This window comes from Lacerta agilis, chromosome 2 (genome assembly GCF_009819535.1).
Source record: "Lacerta agilis isolate rLacAgi1 chromosome 2, rLacAgi1.pri, whole genome shotgun sequence".
Lineage (NCBI taxonomy): Eukaryota > Metazoa > Chordata > Lepidosauria > Squamata > Lacertidae > Lacerta > Lacerta agilis.
Genome location: NC_046313.1, coordinates 28,859,751 through 28,881,988, shown reverse-complemented (window position 1 = coordinate 28,881,988; position 22,238 = coordinate 28,859,751). Strand labels below are relative to the sequence as shown.

General features: G+C 42.4%; 1 protein-coding gene across 1 annotated transcript in view; it reads left to right on the top strand.

Moving 5' to 3' along the window:
• The window catches only part of FASN (fatty acid synthase), a 56,660-nt gene extending 39,701 nt beyond the window's left edge, over positions 1 to 16,959 (top strand). Inside the window, exons 28-43 of the mRNA XM_033139125.1 lie at positions 304 to 454; positions 851 to 1,029; positions 1,622 to 1,741; positions 1,878 to 2,000; positions 2,392 to 2,615; positions 3,884 to 4,082; positions 4,476 to 4,627; positions 5,522 to 5,613; positions 5,740 to 5,891; positions 6,084 to 6,326; positions 12,217 to 12,405; positions 13,047 to 13,268; positions 14,190 to 14,410; positions 15,225 to 15,323; positions 15,447 to 15,698; positions 16,585 to 16,959. Of these exons, the coding sequence (XP_032995016.1) occupies positions 304 to 454; positions 851 to 1,029; positions 1,622 to 1,741; positions 1,878 to 2,000; positions 2,392 to 2,615; positions 3,884 to 4,082; positions 4,476 to 4,627; positions 5,522 to 5,613; positions 5,740 to 5,891; positions 6,084 to 6,326; positions 12,217 to 12,405; positions 13,047 to 13,268; positions 14,190 to 14,410; positions 15,225 to 15,323; positions 15,447 to 15,698; positions 16,585 to 16,722 (2,756 nt within the window). The 3' untranslated portion in view covers positions 16,723 to 16,959. The remainder of the gene's footprint in view (positions 1 to 303; positions 455 to 850; positions 1,030 to 1,621; positions 1,742 to 1,877; positions 2,001 to 2,391; positions 2,616 to 3,883; positions 4,083 to 4,475; positions 4,628 to 5,521; positions 5,614 to 5,739; positions 5,892 to 6,083; positions 6,327 to 12,216; positions 12,406 to 13,046; positions 13,269 to 14,189; positions 14,411 to 15,224; positions 15,324 to 15,446; positions 15,699 to 16,584) is intronic.
• Positions 16,960 to 22,238: the final 5,279 nt, after the last annotated feature.

Below are 22,238 nucleotides of genomic sequence, written 5' to 3'. Positions count from 1 at the left end.
TTGCCTCACTTAGTATAATTATTTTAATGCAACACCTAAGGAAAGCTCCTTGTGCAATATATATATATATATATGCAGAGCTTATTGACATTAGGATGATAATAGTAAGTTCTTATTCTTGCTTTTGAGAGTAAATCATGAAATGTAACGTCATTGGTTACTGATTTGGAGAGGGAAGGGGCACAGGTGTTAAAAGCATCTGGTTGCTGCCACGTTCCAAACTTTTAGACACCAGACGTTACCTTTTCCCACGCGTTACCCTTTACTGGAGCAGCTTCATGGGATCATTCCATTCTTTTTCAGGAAACTGGACATTGCAGCAATGCATGTTGGGAATGGAGTTCTCAGGATGTGACCCTGCAGGGAAAAAAGTGATGGGGTTGCTACCAGCTAAAGGACTGGCTACAGTGGTCGACTCTGACAAGAGGTTTCTGTGGGAGGTTCCACAAAACTGGTAGGCTAGTTTACATTTTCTTTCTTGTGGGGGCTAGGTTGCATACACTCTGTCTGATCTGAAGACCTTTTAAAAGAATTGGGATTTAATGTAAATAATGCATTGTTAGCAACAGAACTATCTTGTGGCGGTTGGTTTTTTTTTAGTAGTGTAATTGTTTTGAAGTCATTGGCTAGTACTCTATGACAGAGATGCTGTTAGACTCCAACTCCCATTAGTCCCAGCCAGCATAACCCAGTGGTCAAGGATGCTGCAAAATATAGTGCAGTTTCCCCATTCATTCCCTAGGATCTTGCGTGTTCACCTCTTCCCTCTGTAAAAAGAGTTGCAAGAGATGGTAACTGGCTCAGAAAATAAATGTTGATACCTGAGAAAGGTCTCTTTCCTTTTCTTCAGGACTCTAGAAGAGGCAGCCTCTGTTCCTGTGGTATATGCTACTGCTTACTATTCCTTGGTGGTCCGGGGCGGCATGAAGAAGGGCGAGACTGTGCTCATTCATTCTGGCTCAGGTGGTGTGGGCCAAGCAGCCATTGCTATTGCCCTCAGCATGGGCTGCCGCGTCTTTACTACTGTGGGTAAGTAGAGACACTCTTTTTCTGTCCACCCTGGGCCTTATTGTCCTTGTTTTGTGCCTTCACTGATCATTCGGACACTCAATCGGAACAAGGCATTCATGTTCAGGGGTAGCTTTTTGTTTAGAAGCAATGTTTTAAACCATGGGCAGGCAAACTAAGGCCCGGGGGCCAGATTCGGCCCAATCACTATCTAAATCTGGCCTGCGGACGGTCTGGGAATGTGTGCTTTTCTTTAAAATGTATCTCTGGGTTATTTGTGGGGCGTAGGAATTAATTCATTTCTCCCCCCCCCAAAAAAAAATATAGTCCAGCCCCCCACAAGGTCTGAGGGATGGTGGACCAGCCCCCTGCTGAAAAAGTTTGCTGACCCCTGGTTTTAAGAGTGTATTCCACAGAGATAAACATGGAGGAAGTGATTAAGAAGAAGACTTCTCCTAGTTATTTCATTCTTTTTTGTGGGGGGCAGTGAATTCCTGAATCCCTTCAGGAAGCATTAAACAATCAGCTCTATTTAGTGTTGGCTTCTACAGAAGAAAGTTGCCTGCAAGGCACTGGAGCTTACAAAAACAAAATGCTTCTTGTCTGATTTCAGGCTCTAAAGAGAAACGTGAATATCTCCAAAAAAGATTCCCACAACTTGATGCGAATAGCTTTGCCAGCTCTAGAAATACCTCATTCGAGCAACATGTACTGAAAACCACCAATGGTAGAGGTAATAAAGCATTTTCCAGCGCTTAAGATTTAATTAGAAGTCGGGTGTGTATCAATAAATGTGGATTACTTAGTAGGAAGACAGGGCAGCATGAATCCTGTGCAATACTGGATTGTTATATTGTTCCTGTTTGCAGGTGTCGACTTGGTATTGAACTCCTTGTCAGAGGAGAAGCTCCAGGCCAGTCTGCGTTGCCTTGCTCAACATGGACGCTTCCTGGAAATAGGCAAATATGACCTGTCCAACAACACACCGCTTGGTAAGATTTCACTCAGATTTGTATTTATATTTTATGAGTATGGTCATTCAGAGAAACAAAACCACACTAGTCTTCAGTGGCCCCCAAACCACTTCCTGAACTAGCTTTCTCCCTAAACATCTTGTTCCTAGCATCATAACATGATGCTTGTCTCTAATGCATTTTGCAATGAATTTGTGTGGGCGGTGTTTCTGTGGAAATGGCCTCTCTTAAGCCTTGCTCATGTAATCCAGTAGTTATTACTCCCAAAAATAGCAGTTTCATTTCAAATGCTTATGTTTCTGCCTGTGCCACTGGTATGTCAATTGCTTTTAATGTTCCAAGGGAATTTTGCTGGTTGTGAAGACCATGATAGAGTGTAAAGCCCATAAACCTGTGTTGGTCCCCGTAGGAATGGCCCTTTTCTTGAAGAACGTGGCTTTCCATGGGATCCTTTTAGATGCCATTTTTGAGGAGGGAAACCAAGACTGGGAAATAGTGTCCAACTTGCTGATGAAGGGCATAAGAGATGGTGTGGTGAAACCTCTGCGGACCACTGCCTTCAACAGAGAAGAGGTAGAAGCTGCCTTCAGATACATGGCACAAGGAAAACACATTGGAAAAGTTGTGATCAAGGTATGGTTGGTAGATCTTTAGAACTGCGTTTGTGACCCAAGTGTGTGCAAACTGCGCTGATCAGCTATGAGTGGTGATAGTAAGGCCTAGGAGTGAGAGAGGGAAAGTCACTGAGAGGTGGCGTTAACACTGTTTATTATTATTATTTTATTAAATTTGTGTACTACCCTATATACGCAGGTCTCCTGGTAGTTGCAACATAAAATCAAAATATAAAAACACAAAATACATAACAACAACAACCCAATAACATGCACCCCTTCCTCCCCAGCATATTTTAAAAGGGCATTGCATGTTAATCAGCCGAAGGCCTGATTAAAGAGGGAATATTTTTGCCTAGCGCCAAAAGGCCTTTTTTTATGAAGGCCTTTTTTAACAGGTTTTAAACACTAGTATTTTTTATTTGCTACATTTGAACCCCACCTTTTCCACTTTTTCTGGAGGCAGCTAACGATTTCTTAAAATCCACACAAATAACCAAACGAGATAACAAAAGTTTGTGTTAAAACTCCAGAGAGAAATAAGATTTTTAAAAAGACATGTAAATGAAATTTTAAAATGAACAAATTGGCTCAGAAGGCCAAAGGCCTGTTTAAATGAAGAATCCTTTTCCTGCCAGTGGAAGGTCATTAACTAGTGGGCTGGTTGAGCCTCTCTACCAGGGCATCTCAGAAGTGTGGATTAAGTTTATTCTGATTTGGCTGGAGCTGCATCTGTTGGCACCTTTACTGACAATGTATGGGAATCAGTATAGGACCCACTGTGGGGAATGTGTAAGCAGTTCTAACCCCAACACTTTGAAGAGGGATTGTTGTTCTCACTGAAACTCAGTGCTTTTTTTCCCTAAAAATAAATAAATAAAAATGTTTAGGGGTATTCTCATTTTCATACTCATATTGAAATATATGAGGCCAAATATAGATTCACAAAATGTTTAGGGGTATGTGTACTCCTGCGTCCTCCCAGAAAAAAGCACTGCTGAAACTTAACATGATAAGGGGAGGGGACGGAAATCTGAGGATGTCCCTGCTTTTCACTAGACAGAGCTATTCAGCCCTTGCCTTTTCCCAACTTCTGCTTGGCCCAAAGGAGATTGCATGTCTAGCTAAACCATTTAGCACCTGCTTCCACTTTATTTATCATTTGCTTCTTGCGTGGGATGTCCTTTGCCAGCAGAGCATAAACCAAGGCTATAAAAACAAAGAGCATGCTTCAGTTTTTCTGTAGATTATTGTTTTTGATGAACTGTCTGTGCTTATCATTTGCAGGTCCACGAAGAAGAGAAATGTTCCACAAAGGAAGCTAAGCAAACCCAGCTCTCTGCCATATCCAGGACTTCTTGCCCACCAAATAAGACGTACATTATCACAGGAGGCCTTGGGGGATTTGGGCTGGAGTTGGCTCAGTGGCTGATCGAAAGAGGAGCAAAGAAGCTTGTGCTAACATCTCGTTCCGGCATCCGAACTGGTGAGTTGATAGTGAAAAGCATTTGAAAGGAAAGATTTGAGTTTGCGAGCAGTAGTCACGAAATTGGGTCAGTTCATGATGTTAAAGAACAATGGTTGCAGACTTTAAAAAAGGTGAGGAAATTATGTGGGGTGAGGTTGGGGAGAGAACCTGAAATGGAGTTGTGAAACAACTAGGTTTAGCGTAAGAAATTCACAATATGTCTACATACAGGTATATAGGAGCACTTGATCATCTTTAAACAAAAGCCAACGATTAATCCCTTTATTAAGAAAGAATGGGGAAATACTGACCAGAAAGTGAAGCAATGCAAGACTTCTGATAAGAATAATTGCAATGAGAATTATATCCAGTGCCCAGGGATTCTCATTTCTAGATTTTCATGATTTGCAGGTTACCAGGCTAAGCGTGTCCAAGAATGGAAACAGCTGGGCGTCCAAGTTCTCGTGTCAACCAGTGATGTCGGGACTCTTGAAGGGGCACAACACTTAATACAAGAAGCTTCTCAGCTTGGACCAGTTGGGGGCATCTTCAACTTGGCTATGGTGAGTGGCCGGTGCTCAAGATCAACATGGCTGTGATAGCTTCTTATCTGCTGTTTGCGTTGGTTGGGCCATGTTAACACGCAACAATTCTGATTAGCTTTCTTCTGCAGTGTGTTCTGGAAAGGTCTAGACTCCAGAACAACCTTCCTGGTGGTCTCCACATATCATTGGACTCCAGCTCCCATTAAGCCCAGTCAGCATAGCCTGTGGTTAGGGCTGTTATGGTCTAAAACATCTGAAGGGCACCAGCTTGGGGAAGACTGGTCTTGAAGACAGGAAACTATCACCCCATTGCTCCATATCCTTCATGCTTACTGTGTTGTAAAAAAGAGAAAAGTCATGCTGAGGTGCTGGGGTTATGGTTATGATACAGGAGAAGCAGCAGCCACCAAATGAAATGTTACCCTACATTTTGTAGTCAGCAGAAAAACTTGAAGGGCAGGGGTGAGGTTCTCTAGTAAATTCAAGGGGGGCATGTTTTATTAGATATTCTATTAGATGTTAATGTTGTACATGTGTAAAAGAAGCAACGCGTGAGGAGAACTTATCTGACCCTCATCAGGAAGAATTACTAATTTATATTTCAAAAGTATCTGAGCTAGATTTCTTAGGACCAAACTAGACTTGACTTTAAATGTATGCTTGTATTTTTTAAAAAAAAAAATATAAAAAGCACACACTGGAGGCCAAACATTGAGTGAGAGTTTAACCATACCATCTCTAGATGCAGAACTACTAATTATCCCCCTCCCTCTGCAATGGCTACCATTTCGTCCAGAATTTGCTATTCTGTTTCCATATTTATTTTGAAAAGGAAAGCATGATTTGTATCTTGACTTGACTGAGTGGGGGACAAATGTGGAAAAAAAACACTTAATTCTTGGTTTCCTATAGGTCTTGAAAGATGCTATGCTGGAAAATCAGACACCAGAACTTTTCCAGGAAGTCAACAAACCCAAATATTCAGGGACACTTAACCTGGACCAGTAAGTAGCATGTGAAGACTGAATAAGAACAACTGTTCTGCTTGATGATACTTAAGATGAGGGAGCGACGAATCTTCGTGAAAATAAGTAACAAATCATCTTCCTCTGTGATGTTTCCTCCCCTAGGGTAACCCGTCAAAAGTGCCCAGAGCTGGACCATTTTGTCGTTTTCTCTTCGGTAAGCTGTGGAAGAGGAAATGCCGGGCAGAGCAATTATGGTTTTGCCAACTCCACCATGGAGCGCATCTGTGAACAGCGACGGCATGATGGACTTCCAGGTAACAGCACAGTCCCTCCAACCCCGAGGAATCTCTTTTTGAAAGTAAAAGGCAAAAAATGGTTTTCACAGAACTAAGAATATACTGCCTGGTGCCTTTTGTGCACCACCAAATCTGTTTCTGTCTGCTTGCTCTATTTCGTTTTGTCATATGCTCTATAAACACCACCATGCATTCTCTCTTGTTCTCCAGCCCTGGCAGTACAGTGGGGCGCTATTGGTGACGTGGGTATCGTCTTGGAGACAATGGGCACCAACGATACTGTGGTTGGAGGGACTCTGCCACAGAGGCTCAGCTCATGCTTGGAAGTTCTGGATCACTTCCTCAACCAGCCTCAGCCTGTCATGTCCAGTTTCGTCCTGGCAGAAAAAGTGTTGGCAAAAAGTGATGGGGCCAGCCAGAAAGACCTCGTGGAGGCTGTCGCGCACATTCTCGGTAAATATCACTCTGGATAATTGCGGCAATTCCGTGATGTTGTCTTCGTTGGAAATCCCCAGTGGTTAGCATAAAACAACTATCCTGATGTGAAATGAATTAACAGCCTGAGCTAGCTATGGTGCTTGTAATTAATCTGCCCAGGAAATTTGCTACACTGTGTAGCTAAGAGGATTTTTACAGTATTTTATTATAGTTCATGGTAGGGCTGCCATATGTTCGTGTTTTCCCTGGCATACCCTGGATTTGTCTGTCGGAAATTACAGGAAATCACGAAAATGTCCAGGAAAACACGGATGTGTGGCAACCCATGTAAAACGGTAAAGGTATAGGGACCCCTCACCATTAGGTCCAGTCATGGGCGACTCTGGGGTTGCGCCCTCATCTTGCTCTATAGGCCGAGGGAGCCAGCGTTTGTCCGCAGACAGCTTCCGGGTCATGTGGCCAGCATGACTAAGCCACTTCTAAAACGCTGTTTTACCTTCCCGCTGGAGCAGTACCTATTTATCTACTTGCACTGTGTGCTTTCGAACTGCTAGGTTGGCAGGAGCAGGGACCGAGCAACGGCAACCCACGTAGGAACTATCAAATTTTGGGGGGAGAATTTCAAAAAAGCTGAAGGAGTTTTGTGTCCTGATTTTCACTTTCTGGAATATGGCAACTCCAGGTTCACGGCCAGTTTTATAATGGTGGCCCCATACACCCTTTGTGTAGATATGCAGGAATTGTGTGTGAGAGAGAGAGACAGAGGCAAAGAGAGGGCACACCAAAACAGCAGAGGCATCGGCTAAGGCCTTTTCTTCCCTGCAGAGCTGCTGAAATAGTTGCAAGACTACCAGCCAATGAGAGAACCATTTTGAAATCTGATTAACTTCTGCAGATTTAAAGTTGCCCTCTATACCAGTGTTTCCCAACCTTGGGCCTCCAGCTGTTTTTGGACTACAATTCCATCATCCCTAGCTAGCAAGACCAGTGGTCAGGGATGATGGGAATTGTAGTCTGAAAACAGCTGGAGGCCCAAGGTTGGGAAACACTGCTCTTTACGACTCCTGTGTTTTGTTTATATCCACTGTTTCTCACACAATCCATTGCTGTTACTTAAGAATTGTATTGTGCTACTCATACTACGTCATCTCTCCTGGCCTGATTATTGCCTGCTACGCTTTATCATACTAGAAAACAATCAGCCCTATTGTTCCCTGGGGATGATTTCACAGAACTGGGTTGCTCTTGAAAAGTTGTGCCATGCATAGGCTTTAGTAGGGGGAACACAGTGCATTGCAAGTGGATGCAACAAGGATTAGATGTGGGAGGAGATATGGCAAGAGGTTTGCACAGGAGTGGAGTTTTAAAGGTGTGGTCCTGTCACCTCCCTCATTTTTGAAACTTGGAAGAGAGAGAGAACATAACAGAACAAAAGTGGGACAAGGCACAGACTCGGGAGAGCATAAGTGAGACAATTATAGAGTGGGGACCAGAATATGGAAACGCTTAGCAGGAACTTACATGTGGGAAAAAAGGAATAGTTTCCAGTTCAATTTCCAGTGTTAAGGCTAAACAAAATAAAATTAAAAATTCCTTCCAGTAGCACCTTAGAGACCAACTAAGTTTGTTCTTGGTATGAGCTTTCGTGTGCATGCACACTTCTTTATGTGACCTCATCCATGCACAAGAGGGTGGCATCAGCAGGCTTGGGGAACCCCAAGGTTTGCAGAAGTACAAAAAATACTTGCAGGGAAGGAGGGCTTCTGACGTGTAACCTAATGAGGACAAAGTGGCCAAGGGATACCAACTGATTGTAGGAAAGCAATTGTGGAAAACAGGGAGGTGGGCTGGAATAGAGTGCCTGCTTGCTCCACCCAGCAGTATTCTGTTGCTGGTCACATGTGTAAGAGCAATCATATCACCTGCCAATTCAGCATATTCAAGCATGTTAAACTGCCACTCTTCCTAAGTGGGTACCATACTCGTTCTCTACCTTTGTGCCAATAAGATTCTAGCCGCAGTGGTGGCATATAATAATAAATTCTCTTTTTTGGGGGGGGGGACTTCTGTTGTTACCATTCGCAAGAGGAATGTCTCAAGACTTTTTGGCGAAGGTTTTTTTAAATATGTTTTTTAAATTCATTGTAAATTACTTCCCAGAATTCCCTGATTACTTTACAGGACCACCACGTTGGGCGGGGGATCCCACTACATTTCCAACATTTGCCTTTTTCCTTTTTTAAACATTTTTGCTAGTTTGGCAAGTCTTAAGTACCATCTGTGGGTCATTTTCATCATATTTTCTTTTAATGCTTAACATGCTGTAAAATTAATATTTACTGTCCATAAATTCTCCCATAGTTCATAATTAATATTATCACCCACATCCTGGGCCCACTTAATCATACTTGATTTCACAAATTTCCTCTTTTGTTTACCACCTTAGCAGCAGTTTGTACATTTTTGATAATACTTTTACTTTTGTATCTAATAAATCCCTTGTAAATTGGGATTTTTGTTCTGCAAATCCCATTTTTAAAAAATCTATTTTAAACAGTTCGTTAATCTGATGTATTTTCAACCAATCTGTTCTATTAATAAATTTATTAATTCCTCAGGATTTTTTAACCTTGGTTCCTGTCCTGTAAGATCTAGGATTTCTTTATATGTTAACCATTGTTTATCCATATTTGTTCTTTTCCTTGCAGTGGTTTCAATCGGGGATATTCACATAGGTGTTTTATTTTCTAATAGATTTGTGTACTTTTCCCATGCTCTCTCTATATTTTTATGATCACATGGTTTGTAAAGGTTTATAAATTTTTGCCTTCCCATACCATAGGCAGGCATGCTACCCAAACTGTATATCATGTCCTTCCAAATTTAACACTCTGGTATTTTCCAACAATATCCAATCATTTATCCACCATAAACATGATGCTTCAAAGTAGATTGCAAGTAATGTGGTTTCTTCATTTTTCTCCAGACTGATTTCATTCACACCCTAGCCCTTACCTTTTAGACATCTACATTGGTTACATCTCCTGTGTATTCACCAGGCGCGCCAACTCCTAGGGGCCGAGGCAGTTTCAGCCCCACCCCCAAGTATTTGTTGTGGGTTCGGCTCTGCTCCCTGTCATTGCGTGCATTGCATACGGGCCCCCTCAATCCCCTTAAGAAGCTGACGCCTCTGGTATTCACAAACTTCTTGTCACATCGTGCACGGCTTACACAAAACAGTGGGTTATTATGGGGAAGCATTTACAACCCTCCTCTTGTTTCCTCCCACTTTCTCTACATGCAGCTGTCTCTTCCACTATGCTCCAATCCTTTCTTTGAAATACAGACCTCCTCCCAGTGGCGGAGAAAGGGGGGTGCGGTGGGGGCAGTCTGCCCCGGGTGTCATCCCTGAGGGGGGTGACAGAATTCCCTCTGGGCGGATTGCCGGCGCACCGATAGGGACGCCCATAGGGATGGGATGTGCAGCACCCATAGGGACAGGGTGCGCCACGGGGCCTCAGCAGCGGGCAGGCCGTCCCTATGGGCACCGCGTGCGCCATCCCTATGGGCAGTTTGCCCCACCCCTGGGTGCGCCTCCCCAAGTGCCCAAGAGGCTTCCTTCACCGCTGCCTCCTCCCCCCGCTTCTCTTGTCCAAAGTCTTACATCTTTTTGGTTCCAGCTGACTAACTGTTCAGAATACTGCCCACTTCCTCCTATCCTCTTTCAACACTGGCTGCGTTTGCACGTAATGCTAAACAAAATTTAGACAAACTGCCATTAACCTTAACTGTGCTTTCATGAAAAGGTGCCGAATCATTTAAATGTTGGGAGATGAAATCAGTCGGCTTCAAAATGTTATTTACGAAACTGGCTGATTTTCAACAAACCATAGTTAATATTAACTACAGTTTCTACAGTTTCAAGTTCAGATCTATTACTAACTGTAGTTAATCTAAAACAGAAGTGGAACTTCCAGTCTTCGCCTTGTAGTCATGCCAAGAGAGGGTGGTTTAAACTTTGCAATTAAAGAATGTTCTGCTCACCAAAATGGCCAGAAGACTTCAAACACTGATTTCTAAACCACTGGAACATAAAAATTTCAAGATAATGCTCAGCCATTTGTATATTTCACTTACATAAACACTGGCTATATAGTGTGGGAGTGTTATATAACAAATGCGGATTCTTTCCCTCTGCTTTGACCTAATGTTATTGTTCACTTTTTCATATTATATTCTTATAAAAGTGTGTATAACAAATTATTTTACTATTAGTGTGAATTACCGGTATTCTTTTTACAACAGGCATAGATTATTTTTGAATATAGCCTTTAATGTATGTTGATTGTTTCTAATTAAGAAAAACACTGGTCGAATGTTCTGATGGTCATTTGTTTATTCTCATCATCATTTGATGATCTCATTCTAAAATTGCTACTTCGCTCACTTTCCCTCTGTCAACACCATCATTATCATTCCTTCTTAACACACCAGCAATGTGGACATATATTTGAGCTCTTACTTTCTCTTGCATTGCACAGATCATTTCCCAACATTTAAATGACTCAGAACCTTCTGGATCTGCTTATTTTCTTCTTAGATAACGTAGTAAAGGCCTCATTATATCCTACTTTGATTTCCCGAAACATTCTTCTTTCATATCTGCAACACAACCATTTACTCCCTGTAGTGAATGCAAAATATACTCCTTATAGTTTTCTAGTTTTATACTGCTGCTTAAATAACTTGTGTATCCAACATCAGGCATACTCAGTGTAGTCCCATTAAAATTAATGGACATGACTATTTTCAGTGACTCTACTCTGAGTAGAAATGTTGGCTACCCTTTGCCACCAGTTTTAAAAGGCAAGCATTTAAAAACCAGCATCTGTCCTTTTCTCCTTTGGTGACATCCTGCTCCTCTGTCTATGCCAGGCATGGCCAAACGTGGCCCTCCAGATGTTTTGGAACTACAATTCCCATCATCCCTGACCACTGGTCCTGTTAGCTAGGGATTATGAGAGTTGTAGTCCCAAAACAACTGGAGGGCCAAGTTTGGCCATGCCTGGTCTATGCCCATGCAGTCACATGCTTAGCCACAGGAACTCGACTCACGCACAAGGCAAGAATGCCCTGTGAATACTTAGTGATGAATTTAGCAGACATTTATTAATACAGCTCCCGTAACATTCATCTGTCATTTATATTTCGGCCTCCTTAGGACAAAGAGCACCTTCCAGTTTGTAAAGCTACCATTGCTTTAAAGTTTAAACAAATATATCAGATAAAACATTGAGGAAGAGTTTGGGAACTTAGCTGAAGGTGTTGATCTAATTATTATACAGTTTGAAGTAGTGCATCAAATGTGGTTAATGAAAGGGAGGAAATCATATAAAATTGAATGCCATGAGAACACAGTGTGGCTTCTCCCTGGAAAAATGGCCCTCTCTTTGCTGACCTGTTATAGGCATAGCTGTCAACTTTTCCTCTTTTTTTTAAGGGAAATTCCCTTATTCCGAATAGGATTCCTCGCAAGAAAAGGGAAAAGTTGACAGCTATGGTTATAGGATCTTAAAAGACTTATTTAGTCCAGTCAGCATTTTGTTAATTCTAGGTTACTGTTTGATCTGCTACTACTATCTTATTTAGTGTTTTAATGATTAATGTACTGAAAATAGTTTTTGGTTTTTCTTTTCTTTTTTACTGCTCGCTTGTTTACTTCTGTGTTTTAAAGTGTAGCAATCATCTTGGTGAGGGTTTTTTTATGCTAGAGTGGGCTAGAAACCCATTTAAATAAATACATAGCAATGTTGTGTCAGCGAGGAAAAGAGATCTGTGAAGAAATTATTGACAGTTTGAAGGGGCTTGAGCAGCAATAGAAAATGCTTGTATTTCTTTCTCATAGGTGTTCGTGACATAAGCAGCCTAAATGCTGACACCTCCCTGGCTGATCTGGGCCTGGATTCTTTGATGGGTGTAGAAGTGCGGCAAACCCTGGAGAGGGACTATGACATTGTCATGCCAATGAGGGATGTTAGGTTGCTGACCATTAACAAACTACGGGAATTTTCTTCTAAACCAGGGAGCACAGACAGTAAGTATGTCTGGTGGGTTAAAATCTGCCCTACTTTGGGTTTGTGGCACTTAAGGAAGGGGTGATGTAGGTAGGAGCTCCGAACGGGTTTTCTGGTTTTCAGGGCCAGCCTTGGCATGACATGGGTGATCCACGATTCAGAGCTCCCAAAGCAGATAAATGGGGCTGCCAATTGGATTGGGCCTAAGGAGTCTTTCACCATTTCCTCTTATGCTGTTTGCCCAATCAACACCCACCCAAAAACTGCTACTAGCTAACTGGGAGCAGGGAAGATAGATGCAACAACGCCTTTATTTTATTGCAGAAGCAACAGAGAATGAATACTTGTTTCTTTTTTCTACGTAGTCAACATATAGTCTAGAACTATTGCATATTGTTTGCCCCTGAGGATAACTTATTGAGAAACTGGTTTAATTCCAAAAAAAATAAAAGCTCATTGCACAATTGATTCTGCATTTGAAAACAGATATAGGCGGTCCTGGTAATGCGGGGTTTACACACACCTTCCCAATGATATTCTGGGTATGCCAAGTGAGACTAGTCCCAAGACCAACCTACAATCCACTCTTGCATTATCTTACGAGGCTGAATGTGGCATTAAGCGGTTCATAATCTGTTTCTGTAACTTGCTTTGTTTTTAGCATCATCCCATGAGACAAAAGGCAGTCAAGCAGAGCAACTCAGATTGAACTTTAACAACCTGTTGGTTAATCCAGACGGACCAACTGTCTTGCAACTGAATGAGGTGAAAAGCATGGAGCCGCCTCTCTTCCTCATTCACCCTATTGAGGGATCTGTCTCAGTTTTCAACAACCTTGTCTCTAAACTACGTATACCAAGCTATGGACTTCAGTGCACAAAAGGTAGTTCTGTGATGCTTATTGTTTGTCTAATCCAGAGGGCGTCCTTGTCAATGTAGCTGGGATCAATTTACATCTTTCACAAAGATTCCAATTTGCTGAATACAAGCATATTTTGTCTATGTGTGTGTGTACATGGGGAAGTCTCCATGCCGTAAGACAGGTATATGGTAATAATTTACCACTGGAATAGGGATTCCTTTGGGACAAAACACTTTATTCCTTTAATTTGGGGAGGGGAGCACTAAGTCAAAATGGTATATTTTAAAGCAGTCCTTCCCCAGCTTGGTGTCCTCCAGATGGTTTTAACTACAACTCCCATCAGAGCCAGCCAGCAGGACAAATGGTTATGGATGATGGGATTTGTAGTCCAAAATATATGGAAGGTGCCAGGTTGACGAAGTCTGCTTTAGAACATAGAAAGGGTTCCAGAAAGAGTGGAGGCTGAAATTAGCCATGATGGTTGATTATGAGTCTGTTCCTCAATCATGTAGTTAGAATCCAGACGTCTGCATTGCATTTAGCATGTAGTAAATTATAGAATTCAGATTTCTACAACTATATAGCGTAGGTCCCCCTCCCAAACCTTGAGGTTAGCTTTCAATTGAAAACATACGTGCACAAGTAGATATATATATTGTAAGGCTTTTAATAGAAAAAATGTTACAAAAAGTGAGCATTTGCTGCCAAAGGCTCAGAAATAAACAACTCCAGACTGAATTTACCCCATCCTTCCATCTCTGCTGTTCATGACAAAAATTATCCGTATTCTTAAAAAGTAACAATTTTGAAACTGTAGAAACTTGTCTAATTTATTTCAGTTCTACAGTTTGGAATTTTGGCTCTTTAGAGCAACGTTCTAAAGGTTGTGACCATGATCATCCATAGCCTAATTCTTCTCATTTTACCTCTTCTCACTACTAGCTGCTCCTGTGGACAGTATACAGAGCCTGGCATCCTATTACATTGACTGCATTAAAAAAGTGCAGCCAGAAGGCCCCTATCGGATTTCTGGATACTCCTTTGGTGCCTGTGTTGCTTTTGAAATGTGTCGTCAGCTTGAAGCTCAGCAGAATCCCTCCCATTTACCCAACACCCTGTTCCTGCTTGATGGTTCTCACTCCTATGTAGCAGCACACACTCAGGTAAGAGATCAATCCAGCTACAAGAGCCACTTGGAAAAAGATTACACTTCCATGTAGTAATAGCACGCAACCATGTATTTTGTTGCATGTGCACATAATGATTCATATGTGAATTGCATCCCATTTCCTGTTGAATCAATTTCTGTAATGCAAGCTGGAGACCAAAGCGACCTAGGGTTTTTTTGTGTCACTTCATTGCCTGGCACATGGTTCTTTGGAAGGCAAACCTATTTTCTGCCAAAATATACCCATTAGAAAGTTCTTCTCCCCCCCCCAAACCATTCATCTGAGGATTAGCAGTTATTTTGCTCCTTTTCTGCCATTCACCCCTTAAAATATTCCTGATGTTTTAGGGTACATTCCAAACGAAAGCTGCTACCTGGCAGGGCTTAACAGAGTGTCAGGTCCACTGACAGTGGCAAATTGTGGCACCAGCCTAGAGCTGGTGCAGTGAAGAGAGCTGAATCGGGTCCAATGCCATCACATGAAAGCAGTGAGACCAGCTCAGAATCCATTGGATCCCAAGCCCCTTTGTCCTTCCAGAATGCCCTGTGTGGGGACTTTCTGCTGTCTACAATTTGAATAGATCCCACTGGATATTAGTGGGAGAAAGAGGGAACTCCACACTGGTGGAGTGACACTGTTGTCGCTCAGCACGCAGAGGCTGATGGAAGCAGGCAGGGCTGGGAAGATCCAACCCGCCTCCTCCCAGCCTGGCACAAAGGGGTTTGGGCTTGTGCCTTTGCTAAAATTCAATTCTGTGTCTAAGATTGTTTTAACGTGAATTTTCTGGTGCTCCATCTTCTCCCGCCAGAGCTACAGAGCCAAGCTAACTCCAGGAAACGAGGCTGAAGCAGAAACCGAAGCATTGTGTGCCTTTGTTCAGCAGTTCACTGGCATGGAATACAATAAGGTAATGCTCTTTGGCACTGTTCACAGCTGGGGTGGGGTGGGGTGGAAGCACATTTTGCTCACAACAGTTTCACTCTAGAAACTGCACCTTGCAGTAAAGCTTTCCTGTTTGTACCGTTTGCAGTTGCTGGAGGTTCTTCTACCCCTACCAGATATGGAATCTCGTATAAGCGCGTCTGTTGATCTGATAACTCAAAATCACAGAGAGCTCAGCCACGAGGCCCTTGTCTTTGCTGCTGCTTCCTTTTACAAGAAGCTGAAGGCAGGAGACAAGTATGTGCCTCAGAGCAAGTATCATGGCAATGTGATGCTACTGAAAGCAAAGACCCACAATGAGTATGGAGAAGGTCTTGGAGGAGACTACAAGCTCTCAGAGGTTAGTAGCATTAACAGAAGAAACTGGAAGGTTTTTTGTGGATTTTCACCCACCACAGCCCTTAAAAAGTAACATAGGTTGCAGTCCATCATCTATGTTATGTATGCTTTTAAGTCCCATTGAAACCAACAAAACTAGCTTAATAATTATTCATTCATTCATTCATTCATTCCCCAGCCACTCTGGGCGGCTTCCAACAGAACATTAAAATGCAACAATCTATTAAACATTAAAAGCCTCCCTAAACAGGGCTGCCTTCAGATGTCTTCTAAAAGCCTGGTAGTTGTTTTTCTCTTTGACATCTGGTGGGAGGGCGTTCCACAGGGCGGGTGCCACTACCGAGAAGGCCCTCTGCCTGGTTCCCTGTAACTTGGCTTCTCGTAGTGAGGGAACCGCCAGAAGGCCCTCAGCACTGGATCTCAGTGTCCGGGCAGAACGATAGGGGTGGAGACGCTACTTCAGCTTGCTTGATGGTTTGCAGCCATCGTCTATACATCTCTGCCCCTCGCTGAAAACTGAAGTGCTCCAAAATTCTGGCTTAACAGCACACAATGTAGAGCTCAAATACTCATGATGCAACTCCTTATCTTTACTTTCTGCAAGTATTTCTCTGGCCTATGAAGCAGCAGCAGCAGCAGCAGCTGAATATAGTTTGCTAGGTTATGGGATGATTCTCCTAAAAGAAGAAGGTATTAGGCCTTGCTTGACATGTCTTTGGCTGTGATTGATTTAAAGATGATGAAGAAAATGTGGAAAGTAGTGAAAAGAAGCAAAGGGACATTACGAGTTCCTTCTTATTCTCCTGAATGGAAAGGCAGAAGGTGTATGAAACTTCAAAAAAGTGTTGTGTGTGATATTCTCTTTTATATCTTTGTGCCCTGTGCAGGTCTGTGATGGAAAAGTATTTGTCCACATTGTTGAAGGGGACCATCGCACGATCCTGGAAGGAGATGGTGTTGAGTCAATTACTGGGATCATCCATAGCTCGTTGGCAGAACCTCGGGACAGTGTTCGAGAAGGCTAGATACTTGAGAAACTTTGTTGTCATTGCTAGAGAGAATTCAAAGCTAACCCTTAGGACAAGCCCAGGGAACTCTTCCTGTAATCCATCATGTCATCTGCTCCGCAGCCAAGTCTAGGATGTCCAAATGACCAGAGTCCCCCCTCCCTTCTCTCTCCAGTACACTGACATTATTTTTGCACTGTTGCAAGGACCTGTATCAAGGGCAACATTTTACACCATTTGCAGTACAAACACACACACACACAAAAAGAATTAGCAGACTGTGTGTGTGTATTTTGTGCTTTGTATTGTATTGTATTGCATTGTTGTCTAGAAGTATTCCAAAGGATAAGTGAAACTGACCAAGCCTAGGGAGTAAGGAGGGAAGCTGCAACTGATTTTGGAGGCACATTTGTCTGTGAAGGAGTCAGTTCTGTAGCAGTATCAGTAAGTTAATTCCATTGAGGCTTTTTTTTGTAACTATTATTTCTAATCTGAAATATTCTAGGTATTTATTTTATTGTTACTTTATTAGAGGCTCACTGTTTTAATTTGTCATTGGCTAAATGATAAGGACAAAATATTTGATTGTGGAGTGTCTCCCCCCCCCCTGCGGCTGTTTGGTTGCCTCATTTTTACAAAATTAAAACCAAAATTCATCTTTAGAACAATGTGGTCATTTGGAATGGAAGATAGGATTCCTATGATAAGCACCACCTTTCTCTAGAGAGAGGTGAACCTGCTCCTGCTATGTAGCTGGTCCCATATTCAGTCTCTGGTGGAAGGGAATCCATGTTTGGAGCATGTACAGCGTCTTTTCCTCAGCAGAGGTTGGGGGAAACTTTAAGATAATCCCTGCATTCATCTGGAAAATGCATGGATCAGATGTATACAACTTCCTGGTAATTTCCCCCAAATACTTTCAGTCTAGCTTCTTAATTGCCCCCGCCCCGCCCCATTTGCTGCTTCAAGGGTTGCTCAGACTTCATATGAGTTCTTGTTGACAAGAACCTGATTTAATCCTCCCACAGCTTGAACCATCTCCCCGTCTCATCCATCCAAAAAAAAGGAAGTCTGTAGTAGTTATGAATATTTGCCTAAAACCCCTTTGGAAAAATACAAAAACTGGAAGCAGTAAGCCTTTTCTTGCCTCATCTGTGTTGGATATGCTTGTAGAGGAATCGGAGCGTCTTTGCTGCAACAATGATACAGAGGAGACACATGGAGCAATCAGTATCCAGCAGGATTGTTGTGCCTCCCCAAACTGCTTTAGAATCCAGGTTCTCTGCTGGGTTATTTTAATTAGTGCTGGGGCATAGATACTGCACACAAGTTCCATACCTGCTGGGAGCTGGCTGGCTAGGTGATCCTCTGTGGACAGGCAGCTTAGTGGCTGGTTTTAGTTTTTAATTTTAAGGATAAACTCCTTGGAAATCTGAAATGTAAAATGAATACGTTTTCAGAGCAAACCTGTTCTGTTTTGTGTGTGTGTGTATGTATGCGTGTGTTTTCATTTTCATTTTTACATTCCTTTGGTGAAAAAGCTTGAGCCCCCTTTCTTTTGTGGCTCTCCTGGAATTAAAGGTGACTTAAACTCTGCCATGGCTTTCCTTGACTCTTATTTCTATATTCTATGCTTATTAATTTTTACTTGCATTTTTCTATTGCTTTCTGGAAGCAGAGGGGCGGGGAGCGATACACACCCAATTTCTTCAGGTACTATAGCTTGGTGGCTGCAAAAAGCCTCATCCAAGTTCATTGGACAGTGGCTTCCTCTTGCTTTGATGCCTCATGCATGTATAATCAAATAACTATGCTACATGACTGGAAATCATGTAGTCTCAAGTGTTCCTCTTAGTACTTTCTTCTCTTGTGGTTTTAGAAGCTCGTCAACTTAACTGCCTTCATTTCCCCATCAATGGAACAGGGCTAACCACCATGCCAGCTGCTTTGAGAACTGCTGTTAAAAGTGCTAGTATTTACAGGAAAAATTCTTCCAGGGGACACATTTGAGTAGGTTTACAGTGCAATCCTATACACTTATAATCAAAAGTAAGTCCTCCTGAGTTTAACAGGGCTTCTTCTCAAAATGTTTTTTGGATTGCAGCCTTAGTAAGCCAGCATCCCTGAAGTGAATTGAGGTACGAGGACTGTTTAAACCAACTTACTTGCAGGAGCTACTCTGTGTGCCATAGGCAAGTGATATGTAATAAACCTAAAAACTAGAGTGAAATCCTTCCAGTAGTGAGGCTGACTCTGAATTGTTTTTACTCTGAAATCCAAAAATGTGGGATTCTCTTGGGCTGCTCTCAAAATCTTTAGGCATTATACGTAACATTACCACCGTAATCCTATATATGCCTGTCCTGAGTAAGCCCCATTAAGTTCAATGGAGACTTACTCTCAGGTAACTTTGCCTAGAACTGTGGCCTAAACAGCACATTTGAGCATCAAGCATTGTTTGCACTGTTCATGTTAATTCAGGGTTTCCGCAACCTTGGATCTCCTGCTGTTTTTGGACTACAATCCCCATCCCTGACCACTGGTCCTGCTAGCTAGGGATGATGAGGGTTGTAGTCCAACAACGGCTGGAGAACAAATTTGCACTGAATCCCAAATTTGGCAAGGGAGCCCCTACCCGTACGTAAGCACTGCTCTAACCTTCAAAAGAAAGGAATGAACATACATTAGGAGTGGTACTTGCCATTTTGACACCACCACCCCCATCCCGCCTGCCCCACACATATGTGCACTCATCCTAAATTATAGTCTAAGATGTCTCACTTCTGAAGAGAAATGTCTCTATTGATAGAAATGAAATATATACTTCTGAATTAAGGCCAGGGCATGTTTTCAATGGCTTTGGTTTGGAGTGTCCTAATTGGTTATTTAAACATTTCTATACTGCCTTTCAGAACAATAAAAAAATTCTCCCAAGCACTACAAAAACATCATTGTTTTTATTTTTTAAAATATTCAAAGTAAAAGTGAAGAAAGCATCCTTAAAGGGACAGGTTTCAGTTCTGTGTGCAATGGGAAGGACTGGGGGAAAGAGTGATTTTACAGCTCACTCCAGATTCCTTAGCGGTAGATTCCAACACGTCTAATTTATCCTGCACTGAGTTCATGAGGATTTGCTCCCAGGTTGCTGTATAGGATTGCAGCCTAAGCCTACTTAATAGCTGAGGCAGCCTTGAATCCATACTGATCATTAGTCATTAAATAAAGGAGCCAATTTGCAGTAATTAAACCAGAAGTATAGTGTTTTTATTATTAGAGAGCATTACTCATGGCAATTCTTAAGCAAATGTTCAGGCTGCTAGTTGTAACATTGGGATACAGAATGCATACTTGCACTGAGATGTTGGGAAGGGAAGATAAAAGTACTTGCATTATTTATTTCAAAACAAAAGCTATTAGTTCAGGGATGTCTAAGCTTTACCATGTCCCTTGTAAACTTTTAAGTTGTCCCATGTTGGGTGAAACAACTTACTGGAGTCTGTATTGCATCTTAGCTCCCATTAGTTTACTGTGATTAACATATCTAATCCATAGCTGTCAACTTTTCCCTTTTCTTGCGAGGAATCTTATTCGGAATAAGGGAATTTCCCTTTTAAAAAAAGGAAGAAGTTGACAGCTATGATCTAATCATATCTAGCTGTGCCAACAGCTAGCATTTGATAATACCCATGCATGTTATACAAAATTGAGCAATGCTGCCACCTGTTGACACTGACCCAGAGAAGGAAGAGAAGAAGAGTAAACACCACAAGTCATGAATGCCCCAGGCCCCAAGACCAAGCTGGAGCCTGAGCTTGTCAATTGGGAACCCCTTGAATCCCATACTCCTGAACAGGGACCACCCCCCCCAAAAAAAGCCAGGTTCCTCTGAGGCTCCTGTTCCCTCTACACTAGGGATCTCACACTCCCTAGTGCCTGCTTATCACCACAGGCAACACACCAGGCAGGATCTAATAGAGTGCTATGCTCGTTAAGGTTCTCAGGCAGGCTTCCTCAACCTCGGCCCTCCAACTAGCAGCCTGAACATTTGCTTAAGAATTGCCATGAGTAATGCTCTCTAATAATATAAACACTATACTTCTTGGTGGAAGGAGAGGTGCCCCCCATTTACATGGAGGCTATGTTCCGAGGCACCATGTATATCAGTGAAATTGTCTATAATTGAAACCCATTGGAAAAGTCTGAAAACACCCCATTTCACTCTGCTCTGCCCTGCCCCCACCCTGTTCCATCTCCATCCTTTTAGTTACATTTTAGTGACGTCTTTATGTTGTTTCCGGGTCACTTCCAGGCAGTGCTTTTTCCCCCTACAAAATGTTTAGGGGTACTCTCATTCCATCTGAGACTCTGGAAACACCATGACAGGAAATGAGGCCACCATCGGGGGTAGCAACAGAACTGACAATTCACCATGCTAGAGAAGAAACTATTTTTTTAAAAAAAACATTTTTAGTTTCTTCTCCCGTTAGATTCACAAAATGTTTAGGGGTATGCGTCCCCCATGAAAAAAAGCACTGCTTCTGGGTATACACAGTTGCTCACATTCTGAACATACGTAAACAGGGGTCTGCCTGTACTCAGTCAATCAGGCTAGCCAGTAGGGCCAGGCAAGTTACTGCAAGACTTTGGATAGTTCCTAGCAGACAAATTGTTTCCACTGAGCCCTTATGTATTCCTCCTAGCTTTACCCTTCTCGGGCTCTACCCATTTCATGAGACCTGAGAATGAGATCAGGCTTCCTCAACCTCGGCTCCAGATGTTTTGAGACTACAATTCCCATCATCCCTGACCACTGGTCCTGCTAGCTAGGGATCCTTCCACCAAGCATCATCTGTCCTCATGGGCTCCTGGTTGGTCAGTTCAAGTCGGTCCACAGACTTTCACATTGCAGAAAACCACCACCCCCAAACTCAAATCGTTTCTTCTCTTCTCATTGTATGGAAGCAAATACAAGAAAGCCCACTAAAAGTACATTTTTCATTGTTAAAATGTAAACAAGATTAGGACAGAATGAAAACCAGTAGCTCTTAACAAGTCTGTAAAAGTTGCTTACAAACTGTTATCAGCTGGAATACAAACTTCACAACTGATTCACCTACATGAAATCGTGTATTTATGACCAGGAAGGCCCGCACCAGGTGCCAAATGAAAACACAGAGCTGGCACAGAAAGTGGTATCCCTGTGCTGAGTTCTCCAACAGTCCCTTCTTACATATAGTATCACTCACCCCATAGCATGATGCTGCCACATCATGCATTTCCCACTTGCTGCTGCTGGGGACAATAAAATGCACAATACAATGACCTCATCATGTAGTCATAGGGTAAGTGTGACTACACATTTTGGGAGATCAGAGAAGCACTTGAGACGGGTGTTGTTTTCACTGTCAGTCTTTTATCTCTAGTAATTTTCAGTTCTGCCCTTGACTCAAAGGTGGGGTATAAATAAATATTATACACACACATATGCACATGCCTAAATTAATAGCATAGGTAAAGGTAAAGGTACCCCTGAC